The 27,146-nt window shown below is 39.2% G+C and overlaps 1 protein-coding gene across 1 annotated transcript in view; it reads right to left on the bottom strand.

Annotated features, from left to right (window-relative positions):
• Positions 1–311: 311 nt before the first annotated feature.
• The window catches only part of Slc35f4 (solute carrier family 35 member F4), a 238,633-nt gene continuing 211,798 nt past the window's right edge, over positions 312–27,146 (bottom strand). Inside the window, exons 3-8 of the mRNA XM_076848361.2 lie at positions 23,982–24,279; positions 18,761–18,980; positions 8,674–8,799; positions 6,565–6,757; positions 2,806–2,895; positions 312–553 (exon numbers count right to left, since the gene is read on the bottom strand). Coding sequence (XP_076704476.2) covers positions 312–553; positions 2,806–2,895; positions 6,565–6,757; positions 8,674–8,799; positions 18,761–18,980; positions 23,982–24,279 — 1,169 coding nt within the window. The remainder of the gene's footprint in view (positions 554–2,805; positions 2,896–6,564; positions 6,758–8,673; positions 8,800–18,760; positions 18,981–23,981; positions 24,280–27,146) is intronic.

The raw sequence follows: 27,146 nt of genomic DNA, 5'->3' as shown, positions 1-27,146 counted from the left end.
GAAAAAGATAATACATCTATGATTTAACTGAATCTCATATTTTTAGGAAATTTTGTGAATTGCAAGGGAAATTCCCCTTCAAGCGGAACAAAGAGAACAAGGACAAATATATTTCAATAAAAAATTTTATTATGATTATTTACATCAGTTCCTTGATAAGCATATAAATGTAAACTTTTATCGTTGGCATTATTTTACATATGATTTATCCAAATTCAGAGTTAATACTGTCATTTGAGTGTACAAGTAGTGAGAAAATTTGATTATATTCACAGAATATACATACGACGTGCATTCAAATTGTGTCCCCCTTAAGCCAGTGGTATAGACACTGTCCCATTGGCCCTGCTTCTGCTCCTCAGGTGCACGCTGGAATCGGCCATGTCCTCCACGTGCTCCTCGCTCTTCTTCTCCTTCAGGCTGTTGATGAACCTCAGGGTGATCTCATCCCACTCCTCAGGCAACAGCATCAGCAGGAACCCGAGGCAGATAATGATGGTAGCAGCCAGGCGGACGACATTAAATATGACCTCCTGCTTCAGGAGGTCCACAGCTAGGAAAGAAAAGTCACATCAGCCACAGCCCATGACTGTTTCTAAGTTTCTCTGAAAACAAGTAATCTAAGTCAGTGTCACTTCTCCATATTTTCAAAAGTCATACTTACTACTCAAGGCTTAGCTCAAATTCCATGAAATTGGACCTAAGGACCTCTATGGTTTTCCCTCTCTTCTTTTGTACTGAGGATTATACTGAGGGGTGCTTAACCACTGAGCCAAATCCCAGTCCTTTTTATTTTTTTACTTTGAGACAGAGTCTTGCTAAGTTGTGCAGGGTCTTGCTATTTCTGAAGCTGTCCTTGAACCTGTGATCCTCCTGCCTCAGCCTTCCAAGTCCCTGGGATTATGGATATGTGCCACTGCACCCAGCCTGGTTTTTCTCTTCGACTTGTCCTTCGCAGCCCTACCCCCTTTTCCAGTTTCAATGTATCATTGGACATTTTTCAAATGAGCCAAACTTGTTCATGCCTATGTCTTTGTACGTGCTGTCTTTTTTCAAAGTTTAATTGAGGTGAGATTCATATAATATAAAACTAACTGTTTTAAAGTGAATTTAGTGACATTTAGTCCATTTACAATATTGTGCAATTACCCTCTATCTGGTTCCAAAACATCTCTATTACTTCAAAATTAAACTCTGTATTCAACCTTTTATCCCCACTCTTTTTCCCCTGATAACTATACATCTGCTTCTTTTTCAGTGGATAAATGGAATCACAGAATGTAAGACTTTTACACTGTTTTCTTCCATTTCACATAAGGTTTTTAAGGTTGACTTATGTTGTGGCTGTGGCATGTGTCAATACTTCATCATTTTTTGTGGCTGAAAATATCACATTATATACACTACAATTTGTTTATCCACTCATCTGATGATGGACATTTGGGTATATCTACTTTTTGGCTATTGTAAATAGTGCTCTTGTAAAAATTTATGTACAAGGGTATTTTCAAATCCCTGTTTCCAATTTTCTTTTTTTATTTCTTTTTTGGTTATATACCTAGGTGTGGAATTGTCTGTCACGCACATGCTGTACTTTTTGTATAAATTGCCCTTCCCTCCTCATATCCTACTCCATCTAATCACCCCTTCTGGTAGAGCTCTGTCTGAAGGTTTCTTGCAGGCAGCTTTTTGTAAGCTCCTCCTATGTGCTCTCAGAGCATCTAGAACATGCCTCTATCAAAGCAATTATTTTTCTACCTTGTAGTTACTCGCTTCCCTTTATCTACCTCTCCACTACATGGTCCTAGGGGCAGGAACTGTGCTTTATTCAGGATCTATCACCAGTGTTAGCACAGTTCCTGGCATAGACAAGGTGCTCGGAAATTATTTGTTGAATGAATGAATTCAAGGTGAATGAATGAACTTCTTTGACAACTTCACTTCTCTCCAATATCCCTTTCCTCTAAATACCTCATAGCCCTTGGGTCTGTCTTTCATAGTTTGGGCATTTAATAATAAGTTGCATTGTAGAGTTCCAACTTGTTTCAAGTATATTGGTTTTCTTTTCTAAACTCAGCTGTAAGCTTCTTAAGAAAACAAAAATGCACTTTTTTTTTGCTGTCTTGTTTATATCCCTGATCGAATAATAAACACTCAGTAAACATATGTTGGTTTTCCTAAAGAAAAGAAAGACAGTACTCAAGACTTGGAATCATAGAATTTTAAAGTAGGAAGGACTGACGGAACTGTCACCCAGACAACCCATTTTCATTACTAGAGTTACTGGCAGGCTTCACTAGAAAGATTATTCTAGATGAATAGCTCCTCCTCTTGCCCCTGTGAGTCAAGTTGCTTTTCCTGGAGGGCCACCTGCTCTGCTCCCAAGAGAATCTTCCGCCGCTCCCTAAGGATAGTTTGATGGGAGCCCAAAACCCTGTACATTTTCTGTACTTTCATTAGTGACGTTGACTTCAGAGTCGTAAGCTGGGTTGCCTTTTGTTTCCATAGGACTTCCTCTAAAAATACCACGAAATTAGGTTGTCAGGGAGATTGCATGAAACCCAAATGATACATTTGGTATTTAATTCTAAAAGCACAACCAAGTAAAAGCAGTGTTTTTGTAGCTGCAAATTTTAAATCTGCTGCATAGTTATTCTGTTGTCTGCCACCTTCATGATATTTAAAAACATCTTCTGAGGCAAGGGACATAATTCATCATTGCTAGAAGAAACAAGTCAGAGCATAAAGACGAACGGGAGTCTTATTGGGTCATCAGAACCTGCACATGCCAAACCATGCCAGTACCTGCATTTCCAGGAACGCTGAGCACGGTCCCGATGGAGATGAGGATAGGGTATGTCAGCACTACACCGACATTCACCAGGATGTTGAAAGCTGTAAAACAAAAGAGGATCTACAGAATGAAGGAGAACTGGCATGCCGGGCTCTTTTCTTCTTCCTGTGAAACAATCATGACTTTGCTAAAGGTGCCTTCTTAAGTGCCTGCACCGTGGGTCAATTAATCCTCCAATTTTGGAGATGGATGTATGCATATGTCCCCCCAAATTAGTCATATTCTTTTGTCCTCCTCCATCTCCCTGTTTGCCTGAGCTCTTGCCAACTGGCTGGCAACAGGTATATATATGGAGCAAATGCAAAGAAGTAAAATTCACCACACTGCTTATTAGCACGGCAAAGGTAGGTTGGGGCCAGCTAGAAGTGGAAAGTAAGTGACAGATTGAAGTTTGACCATTTACCTCTTTGTCACTTTGCTGTGTTGAGCTATGTTCTCAGAAGAGTAAAAGGCTCTAATGTCACTATCTAAAGGAAAATCTACCCAATGACAGCCTATCCTGTTTTTTTTTTCTCCCTCTCTGAGGTAAACTTCACATGGACAAAGGTGGGTTTAAAGTACTTCACCAAATTCCCTGGACTGCTTCCATATCTTGATTTGTGCACAGGTAACCAGCAGGCAGATCTATAGAGCTAACTTAGGGTTTAGCTTCATGCTCTTTAGTTAATCCTTTGGAACTTTTTAGTTAAATAGAACATGATTTAAAATTATCTATCCCCTTCCAACATTACTAAAAATAATATTTTCAAAAAGGAAAAAAAGAACTGGATTCGATGGCGCATGCCTGTAATCCCGGCAACGTGGAAGGCTGAGGTAGGAGGATCGAAAGTTCAAACCCAGCCTCAGCAATTTAGGAAGGCCCTAGGCAACTCAGTGAGACCCTGTCTCTTATAAAAGACAAAAAGGGCTGGGAATGTGACTCAGAGCTTAAGTGCTCCTGGATTCAAACCGGTTTAAAAAAAAAAAAACAGGGAAAAAATGATAAATCACTGAGCATTATTTTAACAAAGTTCAATTGAATGTCCATTTTAGAGAATAGAGTGATGAGTAGTACTAACAGGCATGAAAAGTCCTTGAATCAGAGAAGATCTGTATGCACATGACTGAAGCATGTTCCTTGTACCTCTGTAGACTCAAAGAAGGGTTCTAGAACCCTTCCAGTTAGAAAGGTATGTATTCTCTACTGGCATTTATAATTCCTGCTTTAATGAAGCCCACTAACTTAGTTGCCTGGAGTCACTTATGCTTGGTAGACAATGGGTTTGACCTTCCCAAGACTTGTTCATATGACACTTCCAGCAGTCGGGGCAAAGGAACCTTCTAAGTTAGTGACTGCTCCTCCTTTGTGATAAGGTTGGAAGGAGTTCCAGTCCTTTGAGGGACTCAGAGAGTCAAACATAGCAAATTTTAACACATTAGGAATTATCAAATGCAAGAAGGTTCTGCTGACCTCCTCAGCTGTCATTTTGCTGGCTGAACTGGATATTTTAGCCTATTGAGTGAAAGCAGTGGTATTTCTGTAGTACTGAGCCCTTTTCGCTCAACAAAAGCCAGGCATCTTCACTGAAATGTGTCATCTGTTTTTCCTTAGTTCTTTAGATGGAATACTTAGATTCTTTTTTGACAACCTAAAAAAAAAGGATATCTAATTCAACGTGTTGTTTGTGGCCTGGGGTCCAGCCCAAGTTTAGGTGCAATTCAGACACGTCAGGGGACTGGAGGAGGCAGGCCCACCTACATTTGGGCTGTCACTCACTGAAAGACCGGTCACAGCCATGGTTGCAGGAGATGTGGGGGCAGTTCAGATCACAGACTAGTGTTCATCTCTCCGTTCCATTTCTCAGACCAGCCACAGATAGATCATATCTGATTCCCATGGAGAAGAGATGAGTGGAAATGAAAACTTAAGATAAGGAGCTCTGAGGAGTGCAGAACCCTGGGGTATATAACAGTTAGGAGAGAGACTATCTCTTCAATTTGTAAGAGCACGGTTTTGGCACAGTGAACTCTGCAGAGCACTGGGGTGAGCCTGGTGGAGCAATTGCAGTGCCAGGTGGCACTGTGCTCTGTAGGGTGTAGAGAAAACACTGCTTGGAGCATTCCAAGGTCCAGCTAGCATGGGTGGCACCCAGCCTGAGCAGGTTTGCTTAGGAGCATGTATTACCCTGCCAAGGAATACACTGGAGAGGCCTAATTTGCTGCAAAGAAACCATGTGTGTGCAGTGAGGGGCTAAGACTCAACAAAATTTTGGTTCTGATTGTTCTCATGCAGTTTGTTTTTGGCCAGGAAATATTCTAGGTGTTTTTTATGAGGATATTTTGGTCTTAAGGAAACATCACTATTGATTTCTACTCAGCTCAGCAGAGGTAATGAGAGATGATAACCATACATTTTTGGCCTTGAAAAGAAGAACTCAAGGGACCAGCAATTAATACTTGATTCCTCTCTTGAGTGTTTCCTAAGACTTCTTTCTCCTGGGTTGGAGTGGAAAAAGATGACCTAATCATAGAATCAGGACTTTTTTTTTTTTTCTCCCTGGAATTGCAGTACGGCTACTATTTCAAATCACATCAGCTTGGTAAAGAAGGTCAGCTGAGGGTTGGCAGAGGTCGTGCAGGATGAGTGTGGCGGGTAACTGTGGAGCAGGCCAAGAGGCTGACCTTGGGCAGTATGTGGAAAGGGGAGCAGAATGTAAATGATTTGATTTTGAGTAAACAGGCATGGGGACATTGAGTTGTTGCTGTTTTTCGACTGCTTGGTGAGAGAAGAGCAGGCTCATTATTTTTTCAGGTTCCTCTTGCATGAACTGACAGCAGTAGCACAGATTAAAAGTGGGAGACCGGAGCTCAGCTGAGGCAGACAGCCCCAGAGTTCCAGGGCGCTGGGAGGGAAGACATTAAAAAGACTCCATGTGGCTTTTCTTGGCCCTTGAGGGGCACATTCTGCTTTGCCTAGACTACCAAGCTCAGCTCACGCCGCCTTCTTCTCTTTCCTGTTGAGGGCTTCCTACTGCAAACCCTTTCTCCAGGTTCAGCAGAATGAGCTGTTTAATACGGATGTGAACCTGTCACCTCCCTGATTAAATATTAAGTGGATTTAAAATCCAAACCTCAGGCTGGAGATGTGGCTCAGTGGTAGATCACTTGCCTCGCAGATGCGAGACCCTGGGTTTGATCCTCAGCATCACATAAAAATAAATAAGTGAAATAAAGGTATTGTGTCTAACTACAACTAAAAAATAAATATATAAAAAAATCCCAACCTCAATATGACTTTCCAGAACCCGCAGGAGCTGCTTCCCTCTTGAATGCCTCCTTCCCTCTCTCCTGAGCCCGGTGCTCTGGCCATTTTGAACCACTTTGAGTTCCTTCAATTTGTCATCTATTCTTTGACCTCCCCCAACACACTGTGGCAGACCTAGAGCATGTAAACCACACAGTATGTCTCAAGACTGGATGAGGTTGCTTGAAGGTCAGTGGTGAAGACAGTGGCCTGGGCAGGCACACCCATGGCAGGCACACCAGTTGGATGGCTGATCTAATCAAACCAAAGCCTGCCAAGAAGTTCCTAAAATTCCATGACATTAACCAATGCACGTTTGGCCAATAGAGCACAGAGGTATCTAAGGGAATAATCCTGCTGTGATAATCTATCTAAGGAAAGGTCGAGTGACCATAGGAAAGGGAAGCCCCAACCCGAGGACACTTACCCAGCCATAGTCCAGCCATTCCGCAGAGACAGCCCCATGGCAAAGCTGCAAACGAGGACCAGTGCTCCACCTTGGTGAAATACAAGATGACCGGGGTGAAGGAGATGAAGATCAAATTGAAGAAACCCAGGGTGGAGACAAAGTGTGCGGCTTCCCCAAAGTTGGCACTTCCAAGGAACATCTTAAACAAAACCTGAATGGGAAAGAAACTCTTCAGGCACACAGTTTGGGGACACTTTGCTGGAGCACAGATGGGGGTTCTATCCACCTACACAGTGGACTAGCCAGCCCACAGCTTATCTTCCGTGTCTTCCTTCCCTGTCATCTCCAGGGCACTAAATGGGACATTGAGACAAGATATTAAAATGCCTTATATCCTTTATAGAACACAAAAATAGCCATAGGATAAATTCCTTATGGTGTAGAAGATCGCTGGGGTACTGTACACTATGTGAAGCACAACCCTCCGGATGGGCAGAGGGTACATGATAAATAAGAGTACCCTAAGCCCAGAAAAATCTTCAAGGACTGAGATGCCATCATTCTTCCTTTCAAACATGGGGCTCCTTTTATTCTTATTTTGACAAATACTGAAAGCTAAATTGGACAGAAAGCCTATAATTACGTGGTTGAGAGAAATAATGATGCCTTGGCTTTATAAGCACTTTTCTTTCTGAGCTTAAAATGTCTTCACAAACATTATGTTATTCTGTGGATTTAAAAAAAAAACAAAAAACCTTTCCCCCCTATGGATTGTAAGACGGCAAGGAGAAGCGAATGGCTGATCTGTCTCAGAACAGTCTGGGGGAAGAAGCCAGGCCTGCCGTCTTATTTCTTAGCTCCCTAACCCCTGTCTCCCTCTAGTAATTCTGTCAAAATCATATAGATTGCAGCAGATTATTTCTGCCTGAAATTATTATCCGCATAGGATTTTGTGCATTTTTAGCCACTATTCCCAATTCCAGAATGAAAATATCCTGTAATGTGGTCAGGAGAATTCTCTCCCTAAGAGAACTATCCTGATTACACAGCAATTTCAAGTACTGCTTTTTTTTTTTAATTTCAACTGAATTTATTTATTTATTTTGCTATTGAAAGACTTAAGAGAACCTAGCATGTGCCAGTTCTTGGCCACATTCGACGTTTTGGTGGAGTTTCTGTCCGGAAGCAAGTTAGATACTAATAGCGAATGAGTGAACACTTGTCAAACTTGTCACACAGAATCAGTGGGCCAAGACATGTCAGTATGGAAATAGACTTCATGCCCTCTGAGCTGCAGTGGTGGTGAATAGTAAAAACAGGCCTCCAGGAGGAATGTGAAGGGTATCTTGTGTCTTCCAAAGAGGCTTGTCTTAATGAAACACCGAGAGAGGTAAAATTGGAATTGTCCTGTAGATACATCCAGAAAGCTGGCTCTTCAAAGTAAAGCTCTGTGGAACAACTTTTGAGATCTTCTGAAGGTGGCTACAATGACCTTTGAGTAGAATTTTCATGGATGGCTGGGAACTCAGTAGAAAAAGATTGGGGAGATCAGACTCAGACCCTGGCTCAGAGAGAAAAAGAGTGTCTCTATTTTGCTAATGACGTGGGCTTCTGTGGCCTGGAATCAACAGGTAGAAAGTAACTCTCAAGGGACAGCTTCTTTATTATTTATAATACCTTGTTAATACCTAGTTAAAATAATGACCATACAGTTAACTGAAAGAAGCACAAGGAGAGATCAAGCTTTACTTACATACCAGCTACAATGACTTGATAATTGAGGGGCTGGAGTGTAGAGCACAGGCTGAGGGATTGACTGGTCTAGAGTTTTAATCTGTTGCTTCCTGGCTATGTGACCCTGGGAAAGTTACTTAATCTTATAAAGCTTCAACTTCCTTATCTGAAAAGTGGGAAATATGTATCTATGAATTTCATAAAGTTGTGTTGACAAAGTTGAAATTCTCTGGCAGGTACCAACCACATAGCAAGCACTCAATATATGATATCATTATTATTTAAATGCATCTATTTTTTTTCTAGCCAAAGTTTTCACTTTGCTTCTTTTCTTTATTGCTTAAACCTAAGGTATGAGTGACAGCTGATTATAAAATGAGGTACACAACATACCTTATATAATGCAGACGTCGAGGCTGAGCCGACTGCAAATGCCACACCAATGATGGAATCAGCATGGAAATTATCTGCATATGCCATCATGACAATGCCAGTAATTGCCATTATTGCGGCAACTATCTGTCAAATAGAATGGAAAGAAACATAAAAAATTATGTCTCTGTATAATCAAGCAACACAAGGCTTCACAAAGTTTGCTAAATATTTCCTTATATTTAATTACCTCGTCTATATCGCTGCTTACATATAAGAAGGGTCAGTATTAAAAGTAAATCATTATGCTCATGGGACATTCAGGATTAGAATATAAAAGCAATTCACATTCTAATTAAGGAGTGGTAATTTTAGTTTAATTTTTTAATTCAACTTTCTTGAGCTTAACATCCATTCTGATGAAATGGATTCAATAGGAAGTCACTTCTAAGTATTTTCATCTGTACTGTATTTTTTTTCAAACAGTTCAGCATACATTTGAATCAATTCACATTTCTAAAGATCTGAACATAAATAGGACTTGATTAAGGAGATGTAATTTTGATACAGCCAAGGGGCAAAACTTAGACCAAGGGCAAAAAAGAAACTGAATAACCTCTTTTAGGAGTGTATACAGGAGTAAATTGAATGTGCTCTGTCACCTGGGATGTCAAATGGAGGCCACTTTTCCCTTTTGTCTACATTTAAATTAATTCAATTTTTTAGGTGTACCACAGAAAGATAATTTAACTTAATTATGCTGAAGCATTCATTAACTACATAAAGTGAAATATTTCATAATTGGACTGAGGTCATAATGGTGTACTGTGAAATGATAAGGTCCCTGATGCATTTGAAACAGGAGTCCACTCCCTTGGTACAACGCTGGTTCACATCTGTTTCTTTAATTGTCCTCAATTGGTTCTACTGGAAAACATTTCAGCCTTACAGCAAAGAGTAAAATAACCCTGGAATACGGAACAATATGTCACTTCCTCACTGATTTTAAAATCAAGTTGAAAATTTGTGAGCAAATTGGAGATTAATATGTTAAGCTTCAGTTCTGAGTATTCCAAATAAATAGATTCCTCTGCAGACAGCTTTTGCACATATGTGATTTTTCAAGCCCTTTTAACATCATTAGGGAGTTATTTACAATAACAAAATTTAGATCATCGACATGGGACTAGACTTGAGGCTAATCAGGGTGTGTGTGCTCTTGATGGCCTATACTTCAGGTGCTGCGAGAGCAATGCTCTTCTTAATGACCAGCAAGGGCCAGGGCACAGGTGGTTACAGAGTAGCTCCGTACTCAAGTTCCCTTTATGAAAAACAGCAGATGACTTGAGCACAGACTCCAACGTGTCAGTGGTGAAAAACCATCTTCACAACACGTTGTCCGTGAGGCTGCTTGATGGGAGGTGTTTCTTTTGCTGAGTGAATATCACATTCTCTGAAACTGCCACATGTGTGTTCTCCATAGACTCTAGCTCCAGCTACAAGGAATACAGTTTAATATGTGCACCATGGAGGTGTCAAGGAAATTTTCCAACTAAGAAGTAATAGACTCATAAATAAACCTGGTGAAGGGATTATCTACACCTGGGAATTCTGTGAGGGTTATCATTTCCCTCAATTTGGGGTTTTATAGTTCAGCCAGGGATTTGCAACCATTTTTTGGGCAATCTGATTTCAGGAAAAAAACAACAACAACAAAAAAAAAGGCACAGCAGACTGGCATTTTCTGATTTTTGTGTTTGAATAATGTTCACTGGCTAAAGTACTCATGGACACAAATAGATTTCCTTCATAAGACTGAACTGGAAAGATAATGAATTTGAATTGATATTTATTTTGTTTTGGCTAACCCTTTATTGTATTTTCTTGGTCAAATAATCATGTGGTTACTACAAGACATGGCTAATGAACATGGTATTAATCCCAATGAACTTTAACATGATATACTATTTCATATTAAAATTATTCTATAATAAATAATATTTATGTTTAAGCTATTGTGTATAATATATAATTCTGGATTTAGGGAATCGTGAAAACAAACAGCACATTTAAAAATGAAACAAAAAAAGAACCAGGGCTGGGGCTGTAGCTCAGTGGCAGAGCCCTTGTTTAGCACATATGAGGCCCTGGGTTTGATTCTTAGCACCAAATAAAAATAAATAAATAAAGTAAAGGCCTTCTGTCGAACTACAACTCCATTTTTTTTTAAAGAAATAGCAAAAACAAAAACCCTGCATAGAAAATGACAAACATGTAATGCAATTATCCCCAGGATATGCACAGAGGTGAGAAGTCTTCCTTTTATGAATAAGCCATTAGCAAAAATATATTTGCATGAAGTATCTAAGTTTTCTCAAGATAGGAATTGGATATGGCTAAAGAGTAAATAATCTTATAGCAATTCAAAATTATAGGCATAGTGAGCCTTTTAAAGATCTCCATAAGTCTTTAGGTTCAAGTGCTTGTGAAAATATTCTCCGGGACCACTTAAAATTGACGTATCAATTACACCAGTGTCTCTTTCAATTGCTCTCATGGAGAGAAGTATTTTTCACTTCAGGGGGCTAGACAACATTGTTAGTTAAGTTCTGAAAGCATGAAAATCTGAATATTTGAGATTATAGAAAAACCTTTTCTCCTTGGTACAGGCAATAATTTATGGGTTATATATTAGATGAGGGGAAAGATAAATCATCTGCCACATTAAAAAAAAAATTTTACAACTATCTGCTAGGACAAAATTTCTATGGCATATTTTAAGAAAGCCTCGATATATTTCCTATCTACACAGCTTGAACTAAAGGAACAGACCTCAATTAATCTTGAAAATGTAGAAAAAGTTGAGGGGAAGATCTATTTGGAGCAACTGGTTATATGCTCCAGAATGGCTCTGCTAGGCACTTTATTTTTTATTTTTTGTTGCTTTACTTTTTTTTTTTTAAACAATTCTGTATTTCAATATGAATTTCTTTTTTCTTTTAGTTTTTAGATTTTTATTTGTTATTTTTAAAATCCACAGTAGAGTGGATTTTAATATATACATACATGGAGTAAAACCTATTCTTATTAGGATCCCATTCTTGTGTTTGTATATGATGTGGAGTTTCACTGGTAGTATATTCATATATAAGCATAGGAAAGTTATGACTATTCATTTGACTATCTTTTCTATTCCCATCCCACAACCCTTCCCTTCATTCCCCTTTGTCTAATCCAATGAACTTCCCTCTCCCTGGCACTGATTTTTTTTTTATGCTGGAGAGTAAATACTTTTTAAATGTCCAGAGAACAAATGACTTAAGCAGATCTGAATCACCTGCATTTTCAGAATCCATCATCATCAAAGAAGGAATAATAGCCAGTTCTCTCTCTCAACAGAAACACATGAAATGACTCTTTTTGTGCTTAACACACCAGAAATGCATCTTCAGGAAGCCAGTATCTTAAATTCTATGTCAACAGTGCTGGTATGTGCTCATGCATAAGGTGTCCACAACAGAAATGCTTCTGAGACATCTTGGTACTCATGAGGATCCCCTCCTGCTGGAAATGTGCCATCTAGTGGTGCCATTCATTTGGCTTCTGAAAAGTGGTGACTCTTCTCATAATCTAGTCCAGTTCCAACCTCTTAACCAACCAGGAGTGTCTAAATAATAAAACCCACCACTACCATGATCTTAATTGACTTTAAATAAGAATGTTTATAACTGTAGTGACACCAAGCTGCTAATGTTTCCAGTTTTAGCATCCTGAACCTCCCTGTTTTTTGTCCTTTAGGTGTTCCCACCTGGGGAGTATACCCCCCAAAATGGGATTTATTTAGCCCATTTTCCCAGCATGACTGGTGAGTAACAGCCTTGTGAAACATCTACCTTCTTCTGCATCTCAGCCTCTCAGAGAATTTTCTGGGTCAACTATTAAGGGCAGAGGTGGACTTGAGGTCATTTAAGACTGTGCTGAAAGAGCAAAGAGATATTTGGTGATATCACTGCCCTAAATACTTACCTGAGACCCCACATGAAAGCTAGGTTTCCTTTACCTTTCATAAAAAAAAGAAAAGTTTGTAAAGAAAAAGGCTAGAGAAGCACCTGACTTCAGAGTGATTTTCCTCTCTTGTATCTTTTTTTTTTTTTTCCCATTGAAGACCTCAAAAGCCCCAAACCTGCATCTCCATGAAGGTGAGTAACCTCATCCCCTTCACTGTGTTTCCCTTTAACAGATGGTTTCCAGAATCATTATTTTCCTAGCAATACCAGATCTTTTAGGGCCCAGGGGATTGACATGAACCTTTAATTCAATGTTATTCCCATAGTATTTCTTTGAGGAACTTACAGGTATAAGTGAGCGATTGGAACCAAAACATGTTTTCTTACTTTGTTTTGAGGTTATTCTGATTTTTGAAGCTGGCTGAGCATAGAGGAGCTTCACTAGTTCACACTGCAACACTGGAATCACAAAGCCAAATGCAATTCCCAAAATGCAGGTCTCACACTATATTGCTGGCAGTGGCTGTTCTGAAGTTTAAGGCTCTAGGTAAGCAGTTGTAACTGAGATACACACTAACAGCTTGGTCAATGAGAGCCACACCTATGAGCGGATTTAGATAGATCCATTTTCAAAGAACAGCATCCTTAAACTTCTGCACATATCATATTTAAGGTTCTATGAAGAACTATCTCCTTTTCTCAGATCCAATTAAACCAAACAAGAGCTGAAGTGCAAGAAATGAACTGGGCTGGGCAATCTATTGATTGATTAAAGCAGTCAGATGCTGTGCATGTGAAGGGGAAGAGAGGGAGTCCCTCACACATGGGTGAATTCAAGGGGTGCTGGGCCTCTGAACGCCTTTTCCCTCACACGTCTTCTCATAAGAATAAAATCCATTTGAAAATGATCTCAAAGGACATTTGAATAGTAAAGAGGGAAAGAAATCCCATTAGGAGAGACTGCAGGATATGTGTGGAGGTAGGCACCTGACTGCACCTTGTGACGGAGTTAGGGATTCATCCTGGGCATAGAATCGGAGAGCAATCACAACCCAGCTTTCTCCTCTTTTGGCTCTACTCTCAGGTGTGTTTGTCCTTCCAAGAGAGGCATGAGAAGCCCTGCCCTGGGAAACATGAAGGTCCTTGATGGAGAAGTCTTCACTGCACATGAATGAGCAGTTACCCAAGTACCTGGAATCTTATTTTAGAATGTAATATCAGCACCAGTCAGTAGCTACTCAGCTCTATTGTCCTGTTATAGCAGTCTGCAGGGGGATGGGGGGTGGGGTGGGAGGAGGGGAGGATCTCAATTCAAAGTGCAGCTCATACATTGCTGTAGGACTGCAAATTGGTGCAACCACTTTGGAAAGCAGTAGGGGGATTCCTCAAAAAACTAGGTATGGAACTATCATTTGACCCAGTTATACCACTCCTAAGTATATATCCAAGGGAGTTAAAATCAGCATACTACAGTAACACAGCTGCATCCATGTTTACAGCAGCTCAATTCACAATAGCTTAAACTATGGAACCAAACTAGGTACCCTTCAACAGATGAATGAATGAAAGAATATGTGGTATATATACACAATGGAATATTACTTAGCTATAAAAATGAATGACTTTATGACCTTTGCCAGTAAATGGATGCATCTGGAGACTATCATGCTAATTGAAATAAGCCAATCCCCTAAAACCAAAGACCAAGTGTTCTCTCTGATATATGGATGCTAATACTCAACAAGGTGATGGGGGAGGGGGTTAGAAGTTCAGTGGATTAGACAAAGGAGAATGAAGGGAAGGGAGGGGCCATAAGAATAGGAAAGACAGTGGAATGAATCTAAAATGACTTTCCTATGAATATATATAAATACATCACAGTGAATTTCAACATCATATACATCCACAAGACTGGGATCAAAATATACTCTACTGTCATGTATAACTAAAAAGAACAAAAAAAATTTAAAAATGAATTCAAAGTGCAGGTTAGACAATGAAAGATTCAGTATAACTGACATACTTCAGTCAGTTCTTGGTGGGTCAAGGAAAGACTCCAGAACAGTCACAGTTTGGGAAATTAACTTCCTAGGGGTCCACATATGGCTGAAAATATGTGGGTACCAAGATGAAGGGACACATCCATTTCTTATCTGCTAAGAAAATTGGGGTCTGCTGAACCTTTCTCCAACCACCAATTTTCTCCATGTCTTCAAGGAAATTTTAAAATGAAAGAAAACATTTGACATAATAATACAAAATTCAAGGGAGGAACTGAATCTGAAAAAAAGGTCTCTAACTTCCCAGTCTAACATACTTTTCATTGAAGTGAAAGAGACACCAGCAACTGAGAGGAAAACTTTTACCCAGTGGCTCATTTCTCTTAGAAAGAACATTCTTTAGTTTAGTTTTGTTTTTGTGGTGCTGGGGATGGAAACCAAGGTCTCCTCGTACTCACCTAGTGCTGAGCCAAACCCCAGCCCCAATAACCTCCTTTCATTAGAGTGATGATAGTTTTTCAGGTTCTCATAAATTTATAGATAAATAAGACAGGATCTCAGAGATGGGAAAATACCCATATTCAAAGCTGCAAGAGCTGGATTATCACCTTCCAACAGCTTTGTAATCTTTATCAGAAATATCAGAAATTTACTGATTTCCATGGGATGATCATAAATTAGCTGCAAGAAACTGCTCATAAACATTACCAGTAAATTAGGGGAAATGATTTTATAATGGAAAAAAATGTGCAATAGATTACCTTTCCATCTGTCATTGAATCTATTCCAAAGAAACAAAATATTAACCAGTTATTCATAATGCTTAATTCATTTTATATGAATAATGTGACTGATGGTCCAGATAAACCCATATTTACTGATCTTATAACTTAAAGCATCCTCTATTCTCTCTGTGGAATTATTTTGACATGAAAAAAATAAAAGTAACGGAGGTCATAGCTTTCTGTCTTAAATGTCATTCTTGGGGCCAAGCAAATTGTAATTACAAACCAATGACCATTTGTCTCTAAACTCCTGAATCTTTAATATAAGCCACAAAAATATGTGCACAATAAAAAAATTAAGGTGCACAATATATTTTAAAACAAAGTTTTTTTTTAAATAAAAAGTAATATTGACAGTAAACCAGTAAGTGTTGTTTTTTCTTTTAATATAATTGTATTTTTTATACCTTTATTTTATTCATTTATATTTATGTGACACTGGATTGAACTCAGGGCCTCACACATGCTAGGCAAGCACTCCACTTCTCAGCTACAGCCTCAGCCCACCCAGTTAGTGTTGTTAATATCAACATTGCTGAAGTTTCTAGTTTAATGGTATAGAAGATAGGTTTCCACCTGATGACTGTAAAAAGGGTTTTTTTGTTTAACTGTTTTTTGTTTTGTTTTGCATTTTGCTTTTTTGCTTTAAGAGAGTCCAGTGGCACGGCATCGGGCAGGGCTGAGCTTTAGATTATTTATAGATACAGGCAATAAAAGCAGCATTGATGTTGTCGGTGCTGCATTCGCCGACCTTTAATTTCTCAAATGACCTAATTATACATGTTCTCTGTATGTCTTAGGAGAAAAGGAATTGCTGAGACTGTCAAAAGGCAAAATGCTGAATATGTTGTGGTGCTTCCCATATTCCATGGCCTGATTATGAGCATCATTAAAAGAGACTTTGACGTTCTCCTGGAACATGGCATCAATAAACATCAATAAAAAATGTTTCATAGTGAGCAGTGAAACATTTCCTGTCTTGAAAAAGAAAGAGATCTGACTTCGACCAACATGCCTGACACTACTACTTGCTGTTTGGCCATCTATGATATCTTAATTTATGCATGTATTTATTTGCTAATACTTATTGGCTACTTCACATTTTTTTTTCTATCAAATCTTATTTCTTACAAATGCTGGGTTAGTTTCCTGAGACTTCTGGAAACCACAAACATGGTGACTTCAAACAACAGAAATTGATTGTCTCACAGTAGTGTATAGGTCAGTAGTTCAAAATCTACCAGGGCCATGCTCCCAAAGTCATCTCTAGGTGGGAGTACATACTTTGTCTGTTCCAGCTTCTGGTGGCTGCTCTGGCACTCCTGACTTGGGACCACATCCCTCTAGTTTCTGTCTCTGTGATCACAACTGCTCTTCCATGTGTATTTCCTGGGTGTCTCTTAGAAGGACAATTGTTGTTGGATTTCGGTCCCCCCAGATCATCCCAGGTGATCTTCTTTGCTCAAGATTCCTAAGTTAATGACATTTACAATGACTCTCTTTCCAAATAAGGTCCCGTTCACAGGTTTTGGAAATTAGGACATGGACAGATCCTTTTGGGAGCCACCATTCAATCCACTGCATATGCCAAATTTAAAATGGCAGTGGTTAGTTAACCTATAGGTGTTTGTCTTAAAACTGTGATTTAATGTATGTTACACAGCTGATTTTTTGTTATTTTTTTTCAAGTCTCAAACATTGTGCCTTTTTTTTTTTTTTTTGATGCAACTTCTTACATCAGTGAGGTCCATGGTTAAATGCATTCATTCATTCTAATACAATTGGTTTTTCTCACTGGTAAATCTAATAGTGTATTGATTTATTTTGGTATCCATATGTATCTGAAGGAGCAGAAAAGCTACTCAATCTCCTTTCTTTCCCTTCTTCTAAAAAGGGAGCAGTGGACAACATAGGAAAGGTCTCTGTTCACAAAGGACTCATCAGGGTACCTGGCGGTAGAGAGTCAGCACCAGTGTGTCAGGTATAAATACATAATGCCAAACCATTTGGGTGTCAAATCAAGATTAGCTAGTGGAGCATGTGATATCACATTTGGTATATTCTAATGGTATCAAGCCATCTTGGCTTTCTTCTTAGTATTCATGTCAAAGCATCAGTTCTAAATTTTTCAGCATTTCCCAAGATTCTACCAGAATTTTCTAACTGGTTATTTATTTATTTATTTATTTAAGAGCTAGATTCTTGCTATGTTGCCCAGGCTGGCAGTGATCTCCTGGGCTCAAAAGATCCTCCTGCCTCAGCCTCCTGAGTAGCTGGGGGTACAATTGTACATCACCGTGCACTCTTATTTGGCTATTTTTAAAAGAAAGCTTTCAGGATTCATGGCTGTCATAAACTTTCTTTCTAATATGGACTTTGATTTCAGCATCTGGGAAAAAACACCTTGGAATCATTGCCATCGAGAGCAGCATTTGGACAGCAAAAGAGATTTAAAATCCAATCTTAAACATCTCTTTCAGAGGATAAGAAACTGCATCATGTTGATACTCTGGTAAAAGGCTATTCATTTGGACCTCCCAAGGAACTGTTGTCTCAATATTTTCATTATGGTAGCATGCCAGATGAAATGAATAAGACCTGGCTCCCGAAACTTGCATAATTACCAAACAAACTATTTCTAACATAGAAAGAGCATACAAAAATTTATTATTATTATTTTTTAAATCTATGTTACTTCTGAAAGGAATAAACTCAGAACTGAAGTGGTTGGTGTACATTTAATGCAGTTCAATTAAGGATTTGTACACCAAAGTACAAGTTGTTGCTTTCAGTTCCATTTCTAGATTAGTCACACTAGAAATATAGCAACTTTTAACAGCATTGTGCTATTACCAGTGACTTTAATTACTGTTTGGTAATCTTATCTACTTACACCAATATTAATTAAATCCATCTGGGTATGAGTAGGAGGGAGGGGTGTCCCAAAATATGTTGATTGAAAACAGCAAATCATAATCTTTCCTGTGGCTAATTTCCCCAGACCCTTCTTTCCTGAAGACAGATATTGATCACACTATTAATTTGAAAAATTAGTCCTAAAAACTATTCTAAAAATGGAACTTATTTTCTTTGTCTGTTTTAGTGCTTCCTGTTGCAATTAGCTGACTCCCCAGTAGGATGATCCCTTTTTTCTTTCATGATGTTGTAACTGCCGGGGCTTCCTAATGCATCTTCAAATTTCAATTTGTACTCAGTGGGAAAAGTTTTATAGAAACTCCATGAACCAAAGCAGCTCTCCTGACGCAGGATTTACAATCAAAGGAGGCATCACGCATTGAATTTAGTGTGCTATTACCCTCACTCCCATGAACCTGTCTTTCAGCACAATCCACGACAGCAGGAAGACAAAGGCTTTGTTACAACAGAACAGAGCAGAGACATCTGTGGCCGTCAGCTTCTTTAAAGCCAGTAAGTACAGGTAATTTGTTAAAGTCCATAGAATAGAAAAGGGAGCAGTTCTTTTAAGAAAGAGCTTCAACGTCAGACCATCTTCACCAAAAATCCGACTGCATTCCCTAGGAAAGAAAAAAGAGATTAATACGCAGGTACTAATGGGGATCCTTCTTGTCTGGCTGACTCTTCATAGCCATTGTCAGGCAGGAGTGCGCTCAAGTCTATCATTCACCTGTGGAACATACTGAACCCAGTTCTGCCACATATGGGTTTCAGGGAGCCTTGGAAAGGAACCCACTGCTCTTCAGCACAGAGATAGGCCCTCTCCTCCCCCAGATACTCCCTTGGGATTGCCAGGGCAGACATTTGGCAGTCTATGGATATTCTCAGAGAAGACTGGAGAAATACAGAAATAAGTAATTGCTGAAATGACTACCTGTTGAAAGGAGAGTTTTTTCCCAATGGACAAATGCAACAGGATCAAGATGGCAGCTGCCATGTGACCAGACACAGACAACTCCCAGAATCCTGTGGAGCAGGGGGCCTCGTGTGTCTGTGAAGCCACATCTTGGGGTTTTGTTATTCCTGATTTACTGTGTCTCCCTCTAATATCTCTGCTTAATTGACTAATTTATTTTCCTATCCGTATTATTAAGGCAGAAAAATGAGAAAGCCTCTGTGATAACCCTGAAAACAGTGAAAACTAAGTTGTGAAATTCAAAACTAAGTTATGAAATATATGCTTCTATGCATACATTGCTATTTTGGGATGAATCATCTGAATTCAATGTGTGGAACTAGTCACTTTAATTAAATCTCTGATTCGTTTATTTCTGATTAAATTGGCTATGAAGCCCATGGGGCCATGTTAATCAAACTGTTCAAGTTAGCGATACATACAGACATTAATGGAAGTGGTAAGATGACAGTATGTGTATGACTGAAAATCGGCGTGCCGTTTGGAGAATTCAGCTTAATTTTTTTCACTCAGTTGTTCACAAACATCCAAGCATTTATGGGTGGCTATTATGTGTCCAGTATTCTGTTTTCAAGAGTAGTGTAAATATCTTGTTAAAGGCAATGAGTTATTAATATTTGGACATATTTATAACATTTATAATGAAATGTATTTTCTTAACTGTGGAGAGTGCTGATACTAGTTTCTTTCCAGCTTTTACTAAAGACAAACATTGTACTTAATGCCTGTAATCTCAGCAGTTTGGGAGGCTGAGGCAGGAGGATCACATGTTCAAAGCCAGCCTCAGCAACAGCGAGGCACTAAGCAACTCAGTGAGACCCTGTCTCTAAATAAAATACAAAATGGGGCTGGGGATGTGACTCAGTGGTCAAGTGCCCCTGAGTTCAATTTCTGGTACCCCCCCCCCCAAAAAAAAAGTAATTTAAGTACCAAAATGATCTCTGACCAGTGTTTGCCTCACACACGTGAAGTATCTTTCCTGAAAGGAGGGTCACAGAAAGTGAGAGAGTGATAAAGGTCCTCAGCACAGGGAATATAGCCTTAAATATCAAGTCTCCCAATAAATGGGGCTTCCAAGCAGCTGAGATTCCTGGGATATGTAGGTCAATGATTCCAAGAAGGTTTAAAAGTGCATATTGTACACATGATATGTATTGTGGTTTGACTTTCACTGGGTTACAACCAAAAAGGAAGAATTTTCATAAAAAGAAAATGAAATTTTCCCAAAGGTAAATTTTAACTTGACAGTGACACAACTTCAATGATGGGATTACATAACCCCAAAGCAAAGCCTCTGTAAAGTCTACAGAAATCACATGTGCTCACACACTCAGGAAAATCAGTGGCCTCTCTAAAGCAGGGGTGGGGGAGTGGGGGAGTGGGGGGCATTATTCTGGAGCAGTATCACATATAGAACCAGCAGCATGGTGCCTAGACCAGCCTGGGCACAAGGTCTGCTTTCTGTGCTCCTGATGGTTCTGCTCCATGAGGAAGCTGTCATGGAGAGCCAGAGTGGAGAGGCATGGGTTTATTCTGTCATCCATAACCACAGAGCAACTTTTAAAATACAGATTTGTCAATGACCATAAGGAAACCCATTTCTGATTCAAGGATTTCTTTTTCTTATCGCTGGCCCTAGGCAGTGATGGATCTTCCTACCATCATACTGGGATGAGTGCCCTCAAGAAAAGACTTGGGATGCAGGTGAGGGAACACTTGGATTCCCCAGGGAAGCCAGATAGAGTCCCATGGGAAAACACCGGGGACAGAAAGGCTTGTAAAATGCAATTGCCCAGTAAAGACTGTTCTTCTCACCTGGCTGACCCTGTCCCCAGGTGCTCATTCCTTTATTGTTCTCTTTTCTTTTCCCATTTATTCTCACCACCACATCCAGCACAGCCACTAAGATATGCCCATTTGGCATTTCTGCTAATATTGTAGAAATGAAAAATACTGTGTAACCGATGTGATTCTGCAATCTTTGTAATGTTTTGAATAACCAATAAAAAAAAAAAAAAGATTCGGGGAAAAAAAAAAAAGAAAAAAAAAAGAAAAATACTATCCAAATGCCAGATCACCTTTGTAAAACCTTATTCTCTGTAAGCACTAAGTGCTAAGAAGTGGGAACACTAAAAAAAAAAATAATAAAATTTAAAAAGATTTTTATAGGGAAGCAATTAGCAGTGGGTCTCTTTGGGGGATGGTAACAAAATTTCTGGATAAGGGGCATTGACAGGGGGCAAAGCTTGGAATGGAGGCTAGTTATCAAACACTTTCTATATGCCAAATAGCACTTAAAGCACATTTCACAGGTGTCTGGCAGAGTCTAGTATATCTGCCACTGTAATTAATTTGTTCTAGAATTTTTATTCCAAGAAAATAACCTTGTTAAAACTATGGGATATAATTTCTTTCTTCTAAATTTCAAATTCACCAGAGACAACTGAATTCTGGTGGCATACGATTGGAATGATTAAATCATTGAAAATTACTTCCAAATGGACATTGAAAATTCTTTTAATATAAGTAATAGGGGAAAAATAAAACTAGAAATGCTTTCATACCATTTGGGAGAGAAACTGTCAGAAGTTCTGGTGCTAGGGGATAACTCCTGTCTCCGGTCTCACACTAAGTCTATCTCCCCTCATTCTGCCTTTGGGAGCTTTGGGAGTCCCTGCTTGGCAGATGGTGCTAATGAGTCTACAGGGAAAACAGATCAAGGATCTTAGAATTTTCTGACAACCTCCTTTACAGTTCTCACTAGAGAACAATCCTTTCAAAAATAGTGTTCTGTGTTTAACAATGAAAGCTTTCTTATTTGATCAGAAATGGTCAACTTCATTCTACCTGCACTAACAGGTGGAGGTATCTTGTCAAATCACAGATTTTGCCAAGTTCAGAATTAGTCTGACATGAGAGATGGGGAAAAGATGAAGCTGATTCCCCAAATATCATTTCTGTCAGCAATAGCCTTTTGCAAATGTGTTATCTTAGATAAAACCACCTTGGCTTGCTTTAAAATGTTCTTGGACCACTCTTTTCATTAGTCTCTTTTGTCATTTTTATCAACATGCTTATCTAAGTCACAGGTATGTTCAGGCGGAACACAGTACTATCTGGTACACACTGCTATTTTTATCTGATACTAATCTGATAACGACACTCCCCAGCTATATTTATTACAAGCTGTTATGGAAAAAAATATGCCTCAAGATTATGTCATTTTGATAGAATTGAATAGAAAATATCTTTAGCAATTGCAAATACATATGGGGATTTATTCTTTCTTCCAAAGCAGACAATATTGATTCTAATTTCTTCTTAAATTATTTAATTATAATTGAGTTGTCACGGACACATATAGCTCATAGTATTCCCAGGTACTTCCAGGTTGGCTATAGGAAATGTAACTTGAGATAGACCCATCACAGTTTCTTAAGCATTTAGGAATAGTCTTATAATGCACCAATCACAACAGTCATCCTTTTTGTTAGGCATTTCCCTTCTCTTGGGAAGGTTATTTTGGTGTCTGCAAGACAAACTGATGGTCATTCTGCAGAAGACCAATAAGCTCTCACTCTCCCATCTGCTCTGCACCGAGGTCCCTGTTTTATCTTAGTGGCTGTTCTGGATGTTATTGCTTATCTCTGGGCTTTTCCTTTTCAAGAAGCTGTGCACTCACAAAAGTGTTGAGCCAAATGCTGTGTTTGCCTCAGCCCTCTCAACTTCCTCCACTCCCCAAGAGGAGCTGCAGAAGCCAGGCTCAGTGTGAAGCAACCACTAGAACTACGAGATTCTAGGAAGCCCAGCCACCACTGTTCATGACCATCAGACAGACAGCCAAGGCCACATGAGCTCCCAGCCAGCAAAGAATGCAATCTTTTCAAGTTGCCCAGGGCCAGACCTTCCACTGCATGAACCTAGGTCATTTCATCTGCTCAGGCATTGTAGTGTCAGGGGTATTGAGCAAATGTTTTGAAACTGTGAATCTTTCAGATTTTTTTTTCCCCTCTGGATTTGAGACATTGAGATTTTTAAAAACGTGACTTTTAGAGATAAACAGATCTAGATTTAAATCAGGGTTCCATTATTTGTAACTGTTTGACCTTGGACAAATCATTTAACTTTTCTGAATCTGTCTCCTGTTGTGTCAAAATGGGGATAATAGCCCCATCTTAAAAGGTGAATGTCGAGGGGCTGAGGGTGTGGCTCAGTGGTGGAGCGCTTGTCTAGCATGTGTGAGGCACTGGGTTTGATTCTCAGCACTGCATATAAATACATGAATAAAATAAAGGAAAATCAACATTTAAAAAAATATTTTTAAAAAACGGTGAATGTTGGGCTGGGGAATGTAGCTCACCTAGCATGTGCAAGGCTTTGAGTTCATTCTCTAGTTCTGGGGGAAGAAAAAGAGTAAGCGTTGTTACAAATGGTGAATTAAAAAAATAAGTAGCAGCTCAGTGCCTGGCATGTTATAGACACAATTTTTTAAGGGGAGGGCTGTTTTCTTGTGTTCATTATCAACCTCAGGTCCTGCTTCTCACTCCCCAAGAACTCAACTCATATATTGTGAAGAGATGAAACTATGTGTACATACAGATGTATATTTTCCCATCCCCTATTGGCCATTTAACATGAAACCTACCTGAATTTTTTCATTGGAGATTGCTTTTCTTGAGCAGTGGCCAGATGACCAGAGTAATAGACGGGAAAAAACATAATGTTCCAGTTTGTTGAAAACCATGTCATGAAAAATGGACAGTAGAAGTTCTTATAAGTAATTTTTACAATCTGTGTGGTTCCAACCCAAGACGAAGAAACTGACAATATGATCAAGAGTCCCCAGACGGCCTTCAGAACCACGGACGTGCAGGACAGGCAGCGAGCCTTGATTCTGTTTTCTTGGCTGCTGTTCTCAGGATGAGTCTGTGTCCCATCTTCCCCTAAAAACAGGAAAGGAATACAAATATGTGGGAATCAGGTTACAAAACAGTAATCAAACACATCAGAAACTTAAAAAAGAGGGATGCAACCAAAGAGGAAGATGGCAGAATGGCCAGTGTTTTTCTTTTCTACTACCATCAGAAGAGATTGATAATTCTGGCTTGCTTTCTCTTATAATCTCTGCTCTACAAGGTACAGCATGAACCTGGACCCTATCCAGCACTTGAGGATGCTCATGTACATGGGAGATGCTATGCTGGTCCCCTTTCCTTATAGGAGCACACCCTCTCTTAACTTCCAAACACTTTGGCCATGGCCACGTGAATTGCCTGATTCAATCCAATATGAGTGATGGGACCACTCCCAGCACTTACACCACTTCCCAGCAGAAGTTCTAAGAGGCATCCGAAGACCCCACCATCTCTTTTACTCTTTCTCTCTGGTACTAAAATGGAAAATCCTAAATAGAAGTTGCTTTTTCAGTCTATGTGGGGGAATGAACAGAACCTAGCTGAAGCCGCCCAGGCTCCACCAACATGAAAAGTGAGTGAGAAATAAATATTTGTTTTTATATTCCACTGAGATATTTTAAAAATTGCAGCAAAGATGACTATTAAATTGAAAAACAATGTGTCCCAAGAACAAGTGCAAATCCTGACTATAACAGCCATTTCCCACCTCATAGAAAATTACTATTTAATGTATTTCTGGGAACATAATAGGCTCTGCCTTGGGTTTTGACATTTACTAAGAAAAGTTAGTAGCATTTTTTTTCTCACATTAAAATAGCCAAAGCTGTCTGCAGTTGACAATCATAAAGGCCATCTCCCCTGATGGAGAAAATTAGTTCAGCATAATAAATCCCTATGCCTAGCAGAAAGTTGAACAGGAGCAGAGTTCCCTCTGAGTCCCCAAGCTGAGACCCCCAAAGGTAGAGTCTTGGAGAAGGGAGGCAAAATTGTCTGCAAGATTCCCTTGGATACCCAGGAACCCTCCTGGAGCACAAGGCCTGTGTTGGTGGTAACAAAAGCAGTGCAGCTCACAGGTTACTAATAGTGGATGGGGCTTCTCACATCACCTCTCCAGAACCTGCTGGCTCTGTGGCTGAAAGTGTTCCTCCTGCTTAATGAGCCTGGCATGACTGTCCCACTGGGTTAGAAACCTTTACCCAGCGAAGGCTTTCTGATAGAATCATTTTGGGAGATGGGGAAGCAAGCTTTGAAAGTGAATTCTTCATTTGGGAATATAAACTAAGGTAAGTATGAACACAGCAATTACTACATGACTTCTAAGTCTTAAAAACTCAACTGAATTCACAGGCCCTAGGGCTCCAAAAGATGAAAACTTTATTCTTTTATTTATTTATTCAACAAAATCTTTTGGAGACTGTACCAGGAGCTAGTTGGGTTCCCAGGGGTTCAAAGATGAAAGACTTAAGCTCACAGTGTGACAGGGGCAACTCTGACAGATATGAGTCCAATAAGGCAGAGAAGCACTTGTTAAGGGCTGGCAGAAGGTTGGGGAAACTTCCATGATGCAGTGGCATTGAGGTGAGTCTGGAAATATAAGGGAGCCAGCTCCCTACACTAGGTACAGACACTACCTGTTCCTGATAACTGTTCTGAGCATTTCCTCTGTGTCCATGTGGGTTATGCAGAGAGGAAAACTAGAGTAAATAAGCAGGTAGAATGAGAGACTATTGTGTTGGGAAGCTGGAAAAACAAGATGCTACTGAATAGGTACAATCATTCCCACTTTATAGATGATAAAACTGAGACATTAAGGAGTATTCGAGGTTTCCAGAGTTCCAGATTTTTATTCTGAATATTGATTCTGTCTAGGTTTTTAGTCTTTAGCATTCCATTTTAGCACTGGAGATTTCAGAAATGGTTTGGGGAAATTTTTCTGTTTCCTGACGGGAACGGCAGTCTTGCATGAGATTTACAAGAGGTGATACATAAGAGAAAGGTTTGCCCTACTATACTTCAGATCCTGTTGTTCTTAGCAACTAGTTTATAAGGGAGGAATGATTCATTAAAGGTTGTAAATATTCTTTTGAGATGAAATGTGTCCCCATCCTTACTGTCTTTGAAGATTGCTTTTGGAACACCACTGTACAATGAATGGTGCTTTTAATAATACCAGTAATAACTTAAATCCTTCTGAGTCATGGATAAGTTTTTCTTTTGACAACCATGTTTAATTTTGACCGCTTCTATAAGTTTACAAAGGATTAATTTAATTTTCTAGAAGAATTGAGTATCCAGAGCTTTCATTTTTCTGTTTGCTTTTAAAAAAGACATTCTACATTCCTGCTTGGATTTATAGCTTTGTATATAGGACTAAATTGGGTGTACCAGGAATTCTACCCATTTCTATGAACCTTTATTGAAATCATACAGATTGGTGGTAGAAGCCACTGGACTTTGGAAGCATGAATTTAAGTCCCAGTACTGTCATTGTAGAGCCCTGAGTATGTGCTTAATTCCAGCCTTAGATTTTTTATCTATCAAAGGATGGTAAGATCTAGCATATGAGATTCATTTTGAGGTGAAGGACCATCATATTCATGAAATCAGGGTGAGCTTCTTTTCTTGTTATTCTCTTTTTCTCTCTTCTTTTTGCTGCACTGAAAGGTCCCTGAGTTCCTTCTAATTATCACAGAAAATAAATTATGTTCCAGGTGATCTTTAGTGGTATGGTTTTAAAGTTTGTAATTCATGTATGATCGATGGGACAAGTCTTTAATAACCAGAATATTTAATTAACTGGAACATTCTGTTTTGCAAACAACTGGGACAATAGGAATATAACTAAAATTTATTAAAGCCAATTAAAACTTAATGAAGATTTAAGAAAGTGTCAT

Source organism: Callospermophilus lateralis, chromosome 3 (genome assembly GCF_048772815.1).
Source record: "Callospermophilus lateralis isolate mCalLat2 chromosome 3, mCalLat2.hap1, whole genome shotgun sequence".
NCBI classification, from domain to species: Eukaryota; Metazoa; Chordata; class Mammalia; order Rodentia; family Sciuridae; genus Callospermophilus; species Callospermophilus lateralis.
The sequence above is the reverse complement of the archived record's forward strand: the minus strand, read 5'-3'. Positions and strand labels throughout refer to the sequence as shown.